Source organism: Plenodomus lingam (genome assembly GCF_022343315.1).
Source record: "Plenodomus lingam strain CAN1 chromosome Unknown contig_7, whole genome shotgun sequence".
In the NCBI taxonomy this organism is placed as follows: Eukaryota; Fungi; Ascomycota; class Dothideomycetes; order Pleosporales; family Leptosphaeriaceae; genus Plenodomus; species Plenodomus lingam.
In genome coordinates this window covers 57,240-75,521 of record NW_027093971.1, presented here as the reverse complement: position 1 = coordinate 75,521, position 18,282 = coordinate 57,240, and the positions used below count along the sequence as shown (strand labels likewise).

Here is an 18,282-nt window from a genome sequence, read left to right as displayed (position 1 = left end):
CTGAAGCGGGTACAGCTAGCGATCGAGAGCTCGTTGTGTAAAGAATGGAAGCGGGCGACGAGTGAGTTTGTTGACAGTGGGGACGGGCAGAGGGGTGCAGGTTGCTGGGTCATATAGGTAGACCTAGACAGTCAGCCATCACGACGTCTGTTCCTTCCGTCCTGCTGTATGCATACCTGGTGTACCTGCGATTTATTGTAGGAGGCGTGGGTGCCCTGTTGAATCTCCTCTTGCCAGTTGTCCTGTGTGTCGCGTGTATGCTCCAGGAACTGAAGCTGTGGCATCAGGCCATGACATGGAATCTTGTAGAAGTCTGAGATGAGACGCTTGCAAGGCCGGCTCTTTGGATACGTTAGAGAGCCGAAATCCGGGGGACGATGGACAGTGGACAGTGGACAGTGGACAGTGGACAGTGGCTGTGGATCTGTTTTCATCAGCTGTCCGCATCAACCACAGACACCCAATCGTAGAGTAGAGCGATTATTTTCTGTTGTTGAGCTCGGATAGATTCCAAGGCTTTGCATGGCGGGCCTTCGATGTCATTGCAGCTTAGTTCCAAGGTTGTTGGGTTGGCAGCTGGTGGGGTCACCGCTAACCCCAACATGGAGATATTCACTACTATCCCATCCTCCCGAGCCAGCCATGGCATTAGCCATTCAAAATGGGAATATGTATTTTTATTCTCCTACGGCCTAGCTAGTTACCAACAAACAATATCCCATCAAACGTGCAGCAACAATCACCAGAACCCCATTGGATTACATAGGTACATAATGCCTAATCCACTAACATTCAATTCTACCTAGTAGGCGTACCGGTAGTGCTGTTAACAGCTGGTGGTGCAACTGGGTTCGAGGCCGACGGGACGAGGATAGGTGTTGCTGGAGGAGAGACGGGCGGTGCAGCTGGCACAGTACCGTAACCGACAAGCTGCCATTGGTAGCTGGTGGCGCAGAGGGGGCCACAGCTGTTGACACCGACGAGGCCAAAGGTGAAGAGGCCGAGGAAACCAGAGTAGAGGGGGCTGGCGTCACGTAGACAGTCGTAGTTACACTGGCTAGGCAAGACGAGGACGGCCTCACGTAGACCGTCGTGGTTACGCTGGGTTTGCAAGAGCCAGACGAAGAAGAGCACGTGCTCTCTGTTGGCCTGCTATTGTTGAACTCTCCAGCTGTCTGGTTGGTTGGTGCAAAAGTGGCCAAGGGGGACAAGGGGGAGCTTGAAGTCTTGACGACAATAGGTGCCGCCTCTGGCTTCTGCGAAGACAAAGAGGGAATTACCACAGCGGGTGGGGTACGGTAGGCTGGGTAGCTTGGCTCGACTTGGGAGTGGAGTACAGGATATAAACTTTACGTGTTAGATACTTTATATCTATATATTAGCTTATAAATAGTATCAAGTTACTATAGTATCCGATACTTTCTAGGAATCTAGCCTAAATAAACAAGCCTATTAGTTTAATAGTACCTGCTAAAGCTTCCCCCCTGTGAGGATCTGAGTGGCTACGATATAAAGCAGCTGGTGTCAGACCGCAAGGTTGGTTCTTACGGATAGGCAAGAGATAAATAAGAACGTCTGTGGATAACCAAGTGTATTGCTATACGTATTATTTAAGTTAAACACGATCTACTATAAGGGCATCTTGTGGTTCCTATATACTTGTCGTCCTAGACGTCCCTAGGGCCTGTGGGATCTGTGGGACTTTGGGACTCGTCCCAGAAGTCCTAGACGCGAGATGTGCTCTTGACACTTTGGGATTCGTGGGACTTACCTACGTGACTTACGTGACTTGCTGGGCGCGGGGTCATGTTGGATGCCCGTTCTGACTGGTGCTCGTTCCTCGCAACTTCAGTCGCTGTCTGTCTTCAAATACGTAGGTCGCAACACCCCCTTACTATAATAATAGCCATCCCTATAACCTCTCCTATAAACTACCTAACTACAACTACTATAAGCTCTTCTCCTAGCCTACTACTACCCTATAATACTATCTTCCTAACCCTTTAGCGCTAGGGTTACGGAGTAGGCGAAGAGGTGGGAGGAGCAGGAACGGGTGAAGAGGTTGGTGCAGAGTTAGATCAGGCCACTGCAGAAGGCGAAGGCTTGGGAGACTTTGGAGCCGGCTTCTCGCTCTTCTTGACAGGAAGAGTGTTCTTCTCAATCGTGAGCAGCGCCTGCGTGACCTCGAGCGCCGACAATTGCTGTCCCACACCAGAAGCTCCGTCCCAGCCACCAGTGTACCACTTGGACCCGCAGGTAGCGCCATCAGCACCACCGGAGCACGACTTTGCGGCGCCAACAGCAGAAGCCTTCAAGTACTTGGTAATCTTGTCCTTGGTAAAGGGCGCAATGATGGCCGTCTTGGCAATGAAGCGGGATAGGTAGGCCTTGAAAGACTGCTGGTCCAAATTGCAGTGCCTCCCCGAGACGCCAGTCTCGCAGGTCCATTCGTACATAATGTCCGTAGCGTTCTCGTAAGGGGTGAAGAAGAGCTTCTCGGCGTGCTGCAAGAATCCAGAGGTTCGGTCCTGCCAGACACGGTCGCCGCTGGTGAAGTCGTACATGTAGGCAGAGCCGTGGAGGTACATGGCATTGTTGTAGGTCCACTGCGTCTTGTCGTTGATGGTAGTGCAGTTCTCCTTGTCGCTCGTCCCGTCAAAGACCTCAAAACTGTCGGAGATGAGGCCAACGTTCTGGCTCCAGTCGTAGATCTTGACAGCCCAGTCTGCGTACTTTTGTTCACCCGTGTAGCGGGCGAGACGTGCACCGAGGGCAAAGGCACAGCCGTTGCTAATGGAGTTCTTGTAGTTGTACCCATATGCGTTTTCAGGGTAGACCTGCCACTTCAGTCCTCCGCCACACGAAGTCTCGTCCCAGCGACCGACAATGTTCTCAAAGGCATTGACGGCGACCTCCAGATAGTCTGCTGGTGCATTCTCTGGTTCTGGGAACTGGTACTCGAGAGCCGACATGACGGCGAGGGCCCAGAAGGCTTGATCATCGTTGCCCTGGATTGAGGGGTCAGTACGTTTGTGTGGACGGGAGGAGGGTGTTGGTGTTGCAGCATGACTTACGGTCTCACCCTTGCGATAGGACAAGATGAAGTCGTTGGCAGGGCCGTAGTTGGCAGTCAAAGCTTGCTGGAGTGTCTTGACATGGGCGTCATCGCCAGTGAACTGACTGTACTCTATCATGCCGCCCCAGGCAGCCCCACCTTCCCACCAGTAGTGAGGCTTGGGCCAGACGCCGACATTCTCAATCGCCGTACCCGGGGCATCACCCTCGTACAAGGACATCAAGCCATTCGCATACTGCTTGGCCGCATTACGAATAGAATCCTCATTTTCGGTGTCTAGTTGGAGTCCAGTAGCCGTGGCCGCAAGAAAAGCAAGGAGCACAGCTCCGGCAGTAGCAGTAGTAGTGGTAGTAGTAGTGGAAGAAGAAGAGAACACCTTCATGGTGGCAGTGTTGTTTAAGGAATGAAGCGAATGTGAGGGTCGTGAAATGCAGCAGGTGAAGGAAGAGAAGACGCAGGGAGTGAAGAAGAGAAGCAAAAAGAAAAGGTAAAGAGTGAAGTTTAGAACCTGCGCGGTGGATGGCAAACTCACTACCTAGACAAACAGCAAAGAGAGGAAAGAAGGTGTAAGGAACAGAGAAATCCTGATGAATTTAGGTTCTTAGCTAGAGTAGGCCATGATCTCTTACCGGTAACCCAGTCTGACTCCGTGAAGGCCCCGACCCATCTCCATGCCCATCCTCCAATCCTCCAATCCCTCATGATCCATGAAGCCAGGATGGTTGTGTTGGAGCCGCATAGAGCCGGGAAACTCCTCGCCACAATAGACTAATTGTCCTCGCCCTTACTACTAAGTTAGGGATAGTGCCAGGTACCTTGGCCGCCTGGAAAATTAGTAGCCAACTGTCAGGCCATGACGTGCGCGTGCATGGAAGGACTGTGGGGTGGGCGCCCATATATACTATTCTATGCGTGAATAATCCATTCATGGATTATACGCACCTTTTTGGTTGTTTGGCGCAGTGGGAATAGACACTGTGTCCTAACAAGGCGTTACTAGAGGAACTAGATATTAGAAAGTATTAGTAATAGTAAGTAATTATAATATTTTTTTAGTGTTAAGCTTTAGATTTATAGAGGTGGCTTTTAAAAGTTCTTGCTAGCGTATTTGTTAGCGGCTAATCTATTAGCCTAACTTTCTTAGCCTATATATACTTAATTTTAAAGCTATAGATAGTAGTAGTAATAGTCTATCTACTTAATCCTTTAGTATTTATACTCTACTATAGCTCCTAATACTAATCCCTATACCTATGCGCTTATTATAACTCTAAAGTTACCTTTTAGTAGTAAATCTACTACCTAAATTAGTACTATTATAGGTATTTTACTATATACTATTAACTTAATCTATAGTAAAGCCTACTAATATAGCTTTAAGCTAAATTTACTTATAATAAAACTCCTTTCTAAATACCTTAAAGACACCTCTTATACTAGCTACCCTTATAAGTAAGATACTATCTATAATACTACTCTTTTATAAGTATACTAAGATAGATATAAAAGAGAGAAGAGCTATACTAATATAGCTAGTAATCTTAGTCTTTATAAATATAATATATTATTTACTATAGTATAAAAAGTTTTAAAAGTAGCTAGATACTATAAAATAAAGCCTATAAGGAAGCCTAGGTTAATAAAGAAGATAAGATAGGATAGACTTAAGTAGTGTCTTGCCTATTAAGGCTAGACTCTAGAGGACTAGAAGAATATTATCTAGTCTAATAAGACTTCTATCTTACTTAACTACTACTATAGTAGCTACTATATCTAGAGAAAACCTAATAAGGCTTTTACTAAGACTATTATTTATAAGTAGTAGAAGGGCTACTCTAAGTTTATATTCTAGGGCTACTTTTCTTATAATTATAAGGGCCTATACTATATCTAGTGCCCTAAGACTATATAAGAGAAGAGAGAAGTAGCTTTAAAGATTAAAGAGATAAATAAGACTCTTAAGCCTATTATAAGATAAGAGTAAAAGCTTATTACTAGTATAAAGAGGATAGGATTAAGGAATAAACTAGGTAAGACTTTATAGTAGAAATAGAATAAAAAGAATAGTAAGCTCTCTTATAATAGTAGAGGAGGTATAGATTAGTAGCACTACTAGAGTTAAGTTCTAATCCTTAAGCTTATCCCTTTTACTAAAGAGTATAAGAAAGAGAGACTATATACTATAGTTTAAGAGGATAAAGCTCCTTTATATACCTACTATACCTAATAACTAGTATATAAGAGAGAGGAAGTAGAGAAGCTTCTTTAGTATAGTAATTTACTTAACCTTAATACTATTAAAGTAGCCTAGCTATAGCTTAAGTAAAGAACTACTAGGAAGGGTACTCTTAAAAGTAGAGTAAAGGGTATAAAAGTATAGTTAAAGGCTTAGGATAAGCTACCTTAATACTAAATCTAGGCTTAGATAGAGCGTATATAGTATTATATTTAGTAGATTATTAGACTAGAAGGTAGTAATAAGTATAAGGAGGGGCAGTGTAATAAAATAGTCTAAGCTTTAGTAGTATTATAGTAGTAATATAGACACCCCTATTAGTAAGAACTTTTAAAAGCTACCTCTATAGTGTTCCCTACTTAGCTTGCCCCTAAGCTAGGCCTAATTAGAGAGGCGCTAGCTATATCTAGGCAAAGCCTTACTAATACGTAGATTTTAGTACTAATAAAAAATACTAATTGTTTTTAGTATTACTATATTAGTATTAACCCCTGTACCCTAGTAAGTGTTATTTATCTAGGTTGTAATAAGAAAAGTGTCTTAGTTATAAGCCTTACCTTACCTAAAATAGTTAATATCCTGTAGCTAGTAAATTAGTACTATAGGGGAAGTTACTAGGTAGCCTGTAACTAGTATAATATATTAATAGTATTAGTATATAGTTATTAGATAGAGTAGGGTTCTAGAAGGAAGACTAAAAAGATTATATAATTACAAGCTAGCGCCCCCTCTATTAAAAAGGAGGTAACAGGCGCATCTAGAATATAATAATAGATATTACTAAAAAAAAATTAACACTATATAACATTATATTATTAGTTCTATCCTCTACCCTTTAAGTATTAGATCTAATAATAGTATTAGTAGATATTAGGTATTACTATAGTAGATATTATAGATTAGGACTAACTTGCTATAATTTAGTATATTAGCTATATATCTATATTTTTACCTTAGAAACTTTAGTATTGCGCGCGATATTACTAGTATAGAGGTGGCTTTTAAAAGTTCTTGCTAGCGTATTTATTAGTGGCTAATCTATTAGCCTAACTTTCTTAGCCTATATATACTTAATTTTAAAGCTATAGATAGTAGTAGTAATAGTCTATCTATTTAATCCTTTAGTATTTATACTCTACTATAGCTCCTAATACTAATCCCTATACCTATACGCTTATTATAACTCTAAAGTTACCTTTTAGTAGTAAATCTACTACCTAAATTAGTGCTATTATAGGTATTTTACTATATACTATTAACTTAATCTATAGTAGAGCCTACTAATATAGCTTTAAGCTAAATTTACCTATAATAAAACTCCTTCTTAAATACCTTAAAGACACCCCTTATACTAGCTACCCTTATAAGTAAGATACTATCTATAATACTACTCTTTTATAAGTATACTAAAATAGATATAAGAGAGAGAAGAGCTATACTAATATAGCTAGTAATCTTAGTCTTTATAAATATAATATATTATTTACTATAGTATAAAAAGTTTTAAAAGTAGCTAGATACTATAAGATAAAGCCTATAAGGAAGCCTAGGTTAATAAAGAAGATAAGATAGGATAGACTTAAGTAGTGTCTTGCCTATTAAGGCTAGACTCTAGAGGACTAGAAGAATATTATCTAGTCTAATAAGACTTCTATCTTACTTAACTACTACTATAGTAGCTACTATATCTAGAGAAAACCTAATAAGGCTTTTACTAAGACTATTATTTATAAGTAGTAGAAGGGCTACTCTAAGTTTATATTCTAGGGCTACTTTTCTTATAATTATAAGGGCCTATACTATATCTAGTGCCCTAAGACTATATAGGAGAAGAGAGAAGTAGCTTTAAAGATTAAAGAGATAAATAAGACTTTTAAGCCTATTATAAGATAGGAGTAGGAGCTTATTACTAGTATAAAGAGGATAGGATTAAGGAATAAACTAGGCAAGACTTTATAGTAGAAATAGAATAAAAAAAAATAGTAAGCTCTCTTATAATAGTAGAGGAGGTATAGATTAGTAGTACTACTAGAGTTAAGTTCTAATCCCTAAGCTTATCCTCTTTACTAAAGAGTATAAGAAAGAGAGACTATATACTATAGTTTAAGAGGATAAAGCTCCTTTATATACCTACTATACCTAATAACTAGTATATAAAAGAGAGGGAGTAAAAAAGCTTTTTTAGTATAGTAATTTACCTAACCTTAATACTATTAAAGTAGCCTAGCTATAGCTTAAGTAGAGAACTACTAGAAAGGATACTCTTAAAAGTAGAGTAAAGGGTATAAAAGTATAGTTAAAGGCTTAGAATAAGCTACCTTAATACTAAATCTAGGCTTAGATAGAGCATATATAGTATTATATTTAGTAGATTATTAGACTAGAAGGTAGTAATAAGTATAAGGAGGGGCAGCGCGATAGAATAGTCTAAGCTTTGGTGGTATTACGGCGGTAATATAGACACCCCTGTTAGCAAGAACTTTTGAAAGCCACCTCTGTATAGGGCTCTGCAATAACCTTATATAAAAGGCCCTTAGAGGACACCCAAGAGTCGTCTGAGTTAGTTAGCGATATACTGGTCGCGGGCCACCCAGCAGCATCCCCTGTAGTACTAATATACTAGCTGCAGGATGTTGACTGATTCAGGTAAGGTAAGGCTTATGACTGTCAGACCATGGCCTGCGCGCGCATGGGGAGGACTATGGGGTATGGTGTGCCCTGCGCCTATATATACTTTTCCATTCGTGCATAATGCATATTTATGGAATATATGCTCACCTTTTTGGGTTGTGGGCGCAGTGGGAATAGACACCGTGTCCTAACAATGACCAGGTCACTTTTCTTATTTGCGACCCGGACAAATAACATTTGCCGGGGTCGGTGTGGGCTGTGGGCGGGGGGGTTGTTGGGGGTTCAAGCCATGTGCGGGTGAATCAACACAACATGCAGGCAGATTGGCGTTGCATCTTTAATCATCCTGTCATTTCTTTTTTTCTTGTGCTGCCCTGATACATACTGGCTGCGTGATTTTGCAATCTTCATGGGAGTGGGGTACGGTACCTGTGCAAGCCGATGGGGCCAGCCACTATGTACACTATGTACACTGAAATGGTACGCGCCATCATCACTCGGAGGATATACATCATGTCTACCAGTACTATTCGTAGATGCCTGCATGGATCAAGTCAAGTACACCTGTTGTCTCTTGTGCGCATCTCAGCCACGTTGACAATCAATTCTCCGAGCCCAGCCAATCATTCATTCTTGCCTTGGTGGCTTCGCTACTCAGCCACACATCCTTCTTGTACCACTACCCACTGTGCTACCTACCTGCTACCTGCTTGCTCGTGCATCATGCATGCAATATCCCATGGCACCTAGCATCATTACTAGAACATCCTCAAACACATGTAGCCCTCAGCCCTCGCCCATCTACTGTACAGTCCGCAGTAGTCCACAATCCCTCTGGCCAAACTACACCGAGCCTACACAACACCATGCTTTCCGAGAAAAGAACAGAATGCCCCCCTCCGCCTCCCTTACACACCCACTAACCGCTTTTCCTTCTTCTCCTTCTCCGCCTCTTTGAGCGCCGCCATCTCCTCCTTGGACATGTTGTATGTCGCCGACACCTGGTTGAAGGGGTTGTCAGGATGCTTTTCAAACTCCTTGCGGATCTGCTCAATCTTCTGGTTCCGCCGTAGACCCTTCTCATCCTTCATCTCGTCCAGTCTTCGCTCCTCATACGCCGCGTACGCAGCCTTGAATCGCCTCTCGGGGTGTCGGTCGAGCTTATCTTGCGCGTTGCCTGTAATGTCTAGAGCATCGAGCGCATTGTCGATACCGGAGGCGTTGAGGGCGCCAGGTTTCGCGTCGAAGCTACCGAGGGCCGAGTCGATGCCACGGGGCTTCTTTTCGGCCTTGGGTGCCTTGCTTTTGGGCTTCGAGGGGAGCGAGGCTTCTTCCTCCCGGAGGAGCGCTTCTTTCTCTGCCTTCTTGCGCGCAGCTTCAGCGGCTTTTTGTGCAGCGGCCTCGCTGGAGAGAGAGGGTTAGCAGACAATCATCGTGTCTGAGGAAATGGGATGCAACTCACGCCTTCGCATTCGACTTGGCGCCCTTGTTCCATTCCTCGGCCTCTGCCTTCTCGGCTTGCTGGTTCTTCACTGCCTGCTTCGCTGCAGCGGCATCGGCCTTGCGCGCCTGACCCTGTGCTTTCTTCGATCCTTCTCCGCCACCGGCCGCACCGCCCTTCTTCGCCATAGCCTTTTTTTTCTGGGTTGAGTGTTTGGCCGTTACTTCCAAGATGCAGTGTGAGCAGGTTCTTCCTCAAGATATAGTTAGGGACCAGAGGTATAAGTGGATCAAGAGGTTTAGGTAAGTAAGTCAAGGAGTAGCAAGAAAGTTGGGAGACACTGGGGACTGCGCGCGGAACGGGAAGCGGGGGCAGCTGCATCGTCATTTCTGACATCACGTGCCGATGACGGGCGCTACCTAGCTATAGTAGAGTAGGTACCCAGACACACTCGACTCTACTAGAGTAGTCCTGTGTTATACTGCCATTGAAAGCACGTGATATTAAACCCCGGCCAGAAATCAATATTCTTTCCTCTCAAAAGTCTCTTCAGTCAAAATCACCAATGCGGGCCAAATCCGAACGTGCAGTGCTTCACCATCGACACTTGTCACACAATACCATCTTGTTTGTTCCTTCTGGCATGCGCTCTCCTCTCCTGCAATGCATATCTCGGTACTAGCAGTTTCAGGCCCAGCCAAGGCGTGTTGACTGGACTGGGGCCTGTGAAGATGAAGACGTCGTAAAGGAAGGCACCAAAATTGCAGCCAAGGAACGGCGCCACCATGGGAATCCAGAAATAATATCCACCGGCCGACCAGACTTCGCTACCGTAGCCAACTGAGTAAGACATTAGACGAGGGCCAAAATCACGTGCAATGTTGATGGCATATCCAGTCTGCCAACCAAAGCACGACCCCAGGCCAAAGATTAAGAAGAAAAGGCATAGTGGAAACCATTTGTCACTCTACACATGAGTCAGCGTGGAGAAGGAATTCAAGCTGGAGACTCCCACCTTGGGAACACCATTGTTACTTGGATCCTTCAATGCAAAGATAACAAACATGAGTAAGGCACTGGCAATGAATTCGGAGAAGAATTGGCTGGATTTCGTCACGAAGGCTTGCGGATAAGTACAGAAGATACCCGCCGTTGCTTTCTCCGCCGGTGGTACGGTCCTCATCTTGCCGCCCTCGAACCAGTCGATGCCGGAAATGTAGTTGGCGTATACGATGCCTGATCCGACGAAGCCTCCGAGTAGCTGGGCAAGAAAGTACAAGGGGAAGCGCCGCCATGGGAGCTGGCGGAAGAGGCAGCTGCAAAACGTGACTGCAGGGTTGAGATAGGCTCCAGAGTCACCAGCAACGTAGACACCAAGCATGACGCCCAAACCCCAGCTTCGCCGTGTTAGCAAGGCTCAACTACTTACAACAGAGACTACTCACCCCCAATTGATGGACTGATACGATCCGAAACCCATACCTCCAGGCGCAGTTGTCTGTCCAGTCGACAACAATACCTGCGCAACCGATCCATCGCCAAACATGACCATGATCGCCACGCCCCAAAACTCTGCGAACGGCTCTCGTAGCACAGTCCTGATTCGAGACCATAACAATTCCGACCTTGGGCCTTGATCGTGCTCGTCGTCTATAGGAGCTTGAGGGTGTAAGCCTAGCGCTGATCGCTTAGACTTTGCACTCGATGATGTGCGATTGGGCGAGAGTTCGGATGAGTGGTCAGAGTACTGTGTATGAGCCTGTGTCAACGGTGTAATACTCGTCTGCGACACGACACTATTCAGCGGACCAGATGAATGGCCATCGGCCCAGTCACGGGATACTGATGGCCCCGGTGCGATAGGACCATTCGCAGTAGCCATGATCAGAGGACCTACGTTGGGGATGCACGCCTTCGTTCGAGGTGACCAAGGAAAAGCAAACTGAGCCTCAAACTAAGTGTCTCCTGTTGTATCAAAAATCCAACAGAAGCATGATGAGTCCTTCCAGCGGACACACAGCTGCTTAATGAGCAACCTCGATGCACCTCCTCGGTTGACAAGTCCAGACGACGTCACAGCATCATCCCGCCAGCAGCAAAGGCTGAAGCGATTGGAGCACAGACGAGATCCCCTCATCTGCGACTCCCCTCATTCCCATCTGGGGTAGCTATCCGTGCCGTTGCGCCTGAGGTATAGTGCTTTCGAGCGCCAAAATGACGTCCATCAAGCCTTGCAGCTGCGGGCGCGGCTTTGTCTTCGGGATGTGACGTATGGCACGGCTTCGGTGCGAGCGACTACCAGATCGTCCCATCTTTAAAGCGCGCCCAATTCAACTTGTCGATTGAAGCATTGCACAGCAATGGAGAGTGCATTTGATGTCGAACGTCCTGCCCCGTTTTATTTCCGCGATATGTACAAGTGTGGGGACGGGAATGTGGAGAAGGACGATCTGGAGTCTGGGGTACATGAACGGAACGGGTCTTGTGCGATCGGCGATGAGGGATCTTACTAGCGTTATTGGCAGACATCGGCCAAGTGTGACGTTCGACCTCCTTGGTCAACATCACACTTACATGGTTGCAAAGCTTCTTCGTCTATCTCCTTTGCAAATACTGCCGAGGTTAATTTTTGGAGATTTGCTTACTAGGTTTTCCTCTAGGCTCTACCTACGGTACTGTCAGACTCGCGAATCGGGATTGTTGTGTTGGCTCATGAGATGAAAGCTGCCATGATTCGCCCCAACTGATCATTTTTGAACACCGTTGTAAAGTGTCAAGGTGATTGATACTTGATCGTATAATATCTTCCTTCTTCTCATCACTACCGTCATCTCGTTTACATCTTCAATCATGCCGTCTTGTTATTGTCAAAAGTGCTCAAGACAGTCAGCACTTCAAACTATCCATATCCCCATCTTCTGGGTTCATGTTCTTTGATCTTCAAAACTACTATCATGTTGCTGTCATTCTTCGCCGTCTTGAGTCAATGTCTTGAATCTCTTTCCCGTAGATGCGATCATTCGTGCACAAGACTACAAAGGACTGGAAGGGAATTGAAACGCCCCCAGGACCTAGATTGGTCAAGTTCAGCATCATATTGTCTTTGCTATGTCTACAAACTCTACTGGTAAAGTAGACAGCGACATCTTTGGGCGTTTCTCAGTATTTTCATACGTTCAGCCCTCTGATCTCACCATTTCGATATCATCACGACACTCTCAGCGCATCGGCCTTTAAACATCTCAACGCCATATCACACACTCGCAGACACAACATCCTTCCACAACCTTCCACGAGCGTTTGCCCATGGCCTCACTGTCGTCATCTCCAACCCCCCGCAGCACGCGCTCGCACCATGCGCACCTTACAAACGCCCGCCTCGCGCCCACCCACCCAGCTCTACCAGTCCCCTTACACCCCGCACGCCTTTAATCCCTAGTATATAATGCCAATAAATCTATCGATCCTCTAAGTTATAGGAAAGGAGATGGTGGTAGAGTATGGTTGCTCTGGCTCGACGACGCAATAACCTCGCGGTTTACCGCTCTCCCATCTCCCGGTACGGGCCCGGGTGGCTAGCGGTGTTGGATCCCAGTTAATGGGTGACGGTGCCTGCAGAATAGCTTTCCCTAAGGTTGAGATCTACTTCGGTAGATCTCAGCTTTTTGCTGGTGGTGGTGGTTGGGGGCCTGAGTTCGAGTTTGGGTGTTGACGGTTTTGGGGTTAGTGTTTCGGGGTTCTTTTTTTGCAGGCGAGTTTTTTTTGTAGCTGGTCGTTTGTACAGTGCGGAGGCTTGGGTTTCTGCATAGATTTCTAGTCTAGTAGTATGTATTTTCCTGTGCATGTCTAGAGAAGAAGCACACTGCTTGAAGTTGTATATCTCTTCACGCATGTGGTTGCAAGTGCAAAGGCGAGCTACGTTGGCATACAGCAGTTTTATAACATACGCACACCAAGCTTTATCACTTTTCTCGAGCTTAACATCATTCCTATATCTCCTCGTTACTATTTTGCCCAGAACATTGTGCTTTTGTATATCTGAAAATCCCAGCCTTGTATATTAGACACTGCACCCCTGACATCTTAACACAGCAAGTAACAAGCAAACCCACATATAAACATCTACATCCTCAACTCCTCACCTGAACCCTCTCATCTCATTCCAACTATGATCCCGCCACACACATGCACAAACCCCCGACAGGACAACTCGCACACCGCCGCTTTTTACTCTCTCTGGGATCTTTTGCGCGTGATTTAAGTTGCTGGATGTTCTTGCACCTGCTATTTTGTCCTAGACATTATATGTATGTGCCAAATATCCCCACCACATTGAGGGAGGTACGGCGAGGGAAGTTGAGAGTAATGTGAAAATGTGTTCATTTCGTTTTTTGGACGCTTTGGAATGGGGGAGAGACGGGTGTTTTGTTGATATTGTTATGGTTTGCTGACTACATGGTTTCTGTAGTGAGTAGGGGATTGTGCTCCTCATCGACTGCTGTGTTGGAAATGGTATAGTGCGGATTCTGAGTTTTACGGAATGAGCCTTGAATGTGCCGAAAAGCGTGCTGTAACAGATAATTCCATGTGACGACATATAAATCTCCATGGATTTTTGGTCACCTACGCTCCAAGGCCACTATACGTAATCATCTAGGTTTCCACACATATTCACGAGCAAGATTGAACGACGGAAACGATAAAGATGGACGAAGTAACAATTGGGTATCTCAACATGACATACGGAGAGACGAAGCCTCGCAGGAATTCTTACACAGACTCCAGCCAGCTTCCTACTAGCCAGACCCCCGCGCACCCCAACAGGGCCGCAGCTCCATACGCCTGCTTCGTCCAGTCCTGCACCTCATCGACCCGCACCGCACCCTCTGACCTAACATTCAGCATCGGTCTAGCTTTTTCAACAACATGCTCTGTCTGCGGCTTCACCCCCAGACTCTCGTTATGTCTGCTCTTCGCCTCGGCAATCATCTTCTCAATCGCTCTCAGATCCTCCATCCACTCCGTCTCATTCCTCTTGCTTGCCTCGACCTCCACATTCTGCACATTTCCAAAGAAATCCATGACTTTTCTGTTGCGCGCGGCGTGCTCTCCGCCTTCAAACAGGTCGTATCGTATGCCGGGGTGGCTGTGGATCTTCTCCTCGTCGTAGCTGTCGAAGAGATCGCCCATTGTGAGTTTTGAGGTTGGGTCGCGGACCTGGGTTTCGAGGAACTCGAGGTTGTAGTATGTGTAGCGGTCGATGACAGCGACGCCGACGTCGTTGTCTGCGTGGTGAGAGTAGGAGGATTGGTCGATTTCAGAAGAGCCGGTGGCGAGGATGTTGGGGGAGTAGAATTTAGAATACATGGTGTTTGCTTGGCAGGTGTCGATCATGAAGAGCATTTCGTGGTATCTTTTGTTGGCGTTAGTGGCGGTAAAGCTGTGAGCAGGGCTTCATGCGTAACGCACCTTTTCTTCTCCCACATCTGCCCAAATGCATCTGCTAGATCAAAGGCACTGATTTCCTCTGCATCTTGAAACTTGAGGAACTCATTTCCTCCGTGCCCAGTCATGTACACCAAGATGTTACTCCGCTCATCTGTCATCAACCTCTTAGACCGTGGCATGTCCTCGCCCACACGGTCCGTCATCAATCTAATAAAGTTCTCCACCGTCACCTCGTAACCCCGATAGTCGACCTCTATATTGTCGCCATACAGATCCAGCGCACGATCAGCATTGTTGTAGACGGTTCCCGGAAATGCATTGCGAGGGTTACACGCCATGTCATCTGGCAACATGAGGATAATTTGGGAATCCGGAATGCCCAGGCGCTTGACGGTACGGTAGAGAGAGAGCACATTGGCCAGATGTCGATAATTGAACCAGAACCGTGATGTAGAAACCAACACTGCCCAATTCGAGGTATGCTCGCTTGCGACCATGGGGGCGGCCAGCAAGGGCAGGAGGGCAGCTGAGAACTTCATCCTCGCGATCCGAAGAGCAGGAGCTGATCTGGAGCTGTGTGAGGGCGGCTAGGTCTTCATAGAGGGAGAAGATGGGGCGGATGCGCGTGGTGGCTGAGTCGCGCTTTGGGATGCACTCGTGTCGACGTCGTTCTCGTTGTTGATGGATCCCTGACAGATCGGAGATAAGCCGCTGATAACAGATCGGATCACGTGCTGCACCAGGATCCACTGACGTCCAATCTCATCCACTTCTGACCACATCACATGCACTTCCATCATGCATAGTCTCGAGCACGCCATAGGTGTCAATGTCGAGATCAATCTGAAGCCTGCCTAAAAGCTACACAGACCTCACAATCTTTCACACTGTCTGCGGCAACCCCCCTTCACACTTTTTCGAACATGGCACCGGATCGAGGATCCAGCTCTCTGGAGAATGAAAGAGCTCGATATCAGAATAGGACGGATGACGATACGCCTGGCCACAGTGATGCTGTAGCTCGTGACTACCTTGTCGACCCAGCTTCGCAACCGCAACACTTGACAGTGCGAGGTGTTTTGGTAGGCTTGGCAATCGGCGTGGTCATTTGTTTCTCCAACATGTACTTTGGTTTGCAAACCGGATGGGTGTCCAGCATGGCCATGCCTTCTGCTCTGATTGGATTCGCATACTTCAAGGTCGTTGCAAAGACGCTCAGGATTCCCTTTACGCCGGTGGAAAATGTCTTGGTGCAATCGGTTGCTGGGTCAGTCGGGACGATGCCTCTGGGCTGTGGCTTTGTCGGCGTCATTCCAGCTCTGAACTATCTGCTGAAGCCAGAAGAAAATGGACCGCTAGATATAAGCCTGTGGAGGCTCATCATTTGGTCGGTTGGAATTTGCTTCTTCGGTGTCGTTTTTGCTGTACCGCTTCGGAGAGAGATGATTATCCGGGAGAAGCTCAAATTTCCAAGTGGAACTGCAACTGCGCTTCTGATCAAGGTGCTTCATGGTGACGAGAAGTCATCGAGTCTAAAAGCGGCCGAGAGGACTCAGGCTGGGGATGAACAGGAGGGAGGTGAAGAATCACAGGGCTTGCTGCAACACGCAAGTTCTCAGCCGCAGGTGCACAGTCCGAGGCCATCGCTGGATGACCATGTACAAAGGCAGGAAGATGAGGAAGAGTTGGGTTCAGATGGAGACTGGAAAGGAAAGATTCGACTACTTATCATCTCCTTTGGTGTCTCTGCACTCTACACCGTCCTGTCCTACTTCATCCCGCAACTCCACGACATCCCCATCTTCGGACTTCCGCTGGCGCAAACCTGGCTCTGGACTCTGAACCCTTCCCCAGCCTATGTCGGCCAAGGCATCATCATGGGCCCGGCAACAACACTGCACATGCTTCTTGGCGCTTTCATCGGCTGGGGCATCCTTTCGCCGCTCGCAAAGCACAAAGGTTGGGCCCCAGGACCCGTCTCGGACTGGACAAACGGGTCCAAAGGCTGGATTGTCTGGATATCCCTCGCCATCATGCTCGCCGACTCGCTCGTCAGTCTGGGCTGGCTCCTCTTGCGGCCCCTCGTCGCCCTCGGACGAGCCTACTACCCCAGCCTAACACGAACCTTCCGATCCCATACCTGGAAACAACTCTTCACCCTCGACCTCTCCACCCCTCCCCACTACACCGCCCTCGCCCCCATTTACTCCAACAACCCATCCAAATCCCAACCCCCCTCACCCGACGTCCCTGCCTCCCAACTCATCCCACCCCGCACTACCTTCATCTACCTCGTCCTCTCCCTCATCCTCTGCATAACCGGAATCCACTTCTCCTTCCCCTCACTCATCCCCCTACCCCTCACCCTCCTCTCCCTCGTCCTCGCCCTCCTCCTCTCCATCATGGGCGTCCGCGCCCTCGGCGAAACAGACCTCAACCCCGTCTCCGGCATCTCCAAACTCACCCAACTCCTCCTCGCCCTCGTCACCCCTTCGTCGCCAGACCCGGCCACCGGCCGCCCAAACAACGCAATCATCATCAACCTGCTCGCCGGCGCCGTCTCGGAATCAGCCGCCCTCCAGGCCGGCGACCTGATGCAGGATCTCAAATGCGGTCACCTTGTCGGTGCTTCCCCTGCCGCCCAGTTTTACGGCCAGATGATTGGCAGTGCTGTTGGTGCCGTCGTCTCTGCTCTCGTCTACAAGCTTTATACCCGTGTGTATACTATTCCTGGTGGCTTGTTCGAGGTCCCTACTGCCTATGTCTGGGTTTTTACAGCGAGGTTGGTGACGGGGCAGGGGTTGCCGCCTATGGCGGTGCAATGGGCGGGTGGTGCGGCGGTGGTGTTTGCGGTTGGGACGGCGGTGCGGGTGTGGGGGGGTGTGAGGAAGGCCCGGGGGAAGGGGGGCGGGTGGGTGGATTTTGTGCCTGGCGGGGTTGCTGTGGCGGTTGGTGAGTCTTCTTACCCTTTCATCCTTTCTTGACTTATTCTTCCATGTGACAGGGGCCCAAGTGCCTGGCCACACTCGATGAATAGTTGGCTGACTTGAAGTGATTTGCCAGGCATGTATAATACTCCTTCCTTCACGCTCGCCCGCACCATTGGCGGGCTACTTGGTCTGTGGTGGAGGCGGTGGAAGGGAAGGAGCGAGACGCCAATCATCGTGTTGGCGAGTGGTTTGATTCTAGGCGAGGGATTGTTTAGCATTTTCAACCTTTTGCTTGCAAGTCTAGAGGTTCCTCATCTTTGAACGGGGTAAAGAAGTCACGACACATCCACTCACTGGTAAGAATCAGAGTAGAGCAGAGCAGAGCAGAGCAATGTATTTACCTAGCTTTTAATAAACGCACATGATAGGTACTGCAATGCTTCATCATCATGCATTAGCAATGTAGGCGAGTCCTTGAAGCCAGACGGGACGGGTTATCATATTCCCCATAATACGCCAG

The 18,282-nt window shown here is 47.3% G+C and overlaps 7 protein-coding genes across 7 annotated transcripts; 1 reads left to right on the top strand and 6 right to left on the bottom strand.

Moving 5' to 3' along the window:
* Nucleotides 1-15: 15 nt before the first annotated feature.
* IAQ61_009861 (uncharacterized protein) lies at nucleotides 16-1,808 on the bottom strand (the record flags this gene model as incomplete). Its single annotated transcript, XM_066098560.1, has 4 exons — nucleotides 16-123; nucleotides 177-313; nucleotides 816-1,152; nucleotides 1,785-1,808. 4 exons carry the CDS (start codon nucleotides 1,806-1,808, stop codon nucleotides 16-18), a joined length of 606 nt encoding a protein of 201 aa, XP_065951387.1.
* Nucleotides 1,809-2,078: 270 nt separating this feature from the next.
* IAQ61_009860 (uncharacterized protein) lies at nucleotides 2,079-3,458 on the bottom strand (the record flags this gene model as incomplete). Its single annotated transcript, XM_003837824.2, has 2 exons — nucleotides 2,079-3,008; nucleotides 3,075-3,458. The coding sequence occupies 2 exons, from the start codon at nucleotides 3,456-3,458 to the stop codon at nucleotides 2,079-2,081; spliced, it is 1,314 nt and encodes a 437-aa protein (XP_003837872.1).
* Nucleotides 3,459-8,455: 4,997 nt separating this feature from the next.
* On the bottom strand, nucleotides 8,456-9,572 carry IAQ61_009859 (uncharacterized protein; the record flags this gene model as incomplete). Its single annotated transcript, XM_003837825.2, has 2 exons — nucleotides 8,456-9,347; nucleotides 9,406-9,572. The coding sequence occupies 2 exons, from the start codon at nucleotides 9,570-9,572 to the stop codon at nucleotides 8,852-8,854; spliced, it is 663 nt and encodes a 220-aa protein (XP_003837873.1). The 3' UTR covers nucleotides 8,456-8,851.
* A 422-nt stretch (nucleotides 9,573-9,994) lies between these two features.
* Nucleotides 9,995-10,237, bottom strand: IAQ61_009858 (uncharacterized protein; the record flags this gene model as incomplete). Its single annotated transcript, XM_066098559.1, has 1 exon — nucleotides 9,995-10,237. The coding sequence occupies one exon, from the start codon at nucleotides 10,235-10,237 to the stop codon at nucleotides 9,995-9,997; it is 243 nt and encodes an 80-aa protein (XP_065951386.1).
* Nucleotides 10,238-10,351: 114 nt separating this feature from the next.
* IAQ61_009857 (uncharacterized protein) lies at nucleotides 10,352-11,266 on the bottom strand (the record flags this gene model as incomplete). The annotated part of the gene is made up of 2 exons (XM_066098558.1): nucleotides 10,352-10,781; nucleotides 10,851-11,266. The coding sequence occupies 2 exons, from the start codon at nucleotides 11,264-11,266 to the stop codon at nucleotides 10,352-10,354; spliced, it is 846 nt and encodes a 281-aa protein (XP_065951385.1).
* A 2,818-nt stretch (nucleotides 11,267-14,084) lies between these two features.
* On the bottom strand, nucleotides 14,085-15,570 carry GPI8 (glycosylphosphatidylinositol anchor biosynthesis). Its single transcript, XM_003837828.2, has 2 exons — nucleotides 14,854-15,570; nucleotides 14,085-14,797 (listed from the first exon to the last, which is right to left on the bottom strand). Exons 1-2 carry the CDS (start codon nucleotides 15,369-15,371, stop codon nucleotides 14,155-14,157), a joined length of 1,161 nt encoding a protein of 386 aa, XP_003837876.1. The 5' UTR covers nucleotides 15,372-15,570; the 3' UTR covers nucleotides 14,085-14,154.
* Nucleotides 15,571-15,755: 185 nt separating this feature from the next.
* IAQ61_009855 (uncharacterized protein) lies at nucleotides 15,756-17,816 on the top strand (the record flags this gene model as incomplete). Its single annotated transcript, XM_003837829.2, has 1 exon — nucleotides 15,756-17,816. One exon carries the CDS (start codon nucleotides 15,756-15,758, stop codon nucleotides 17,814-17,816), a length of 2,061 nt encoding a protein of 686 aa, XP_003837877.2.
* Nucleotides 17,817-18,282: the final 466 nt, after the last annotated feature.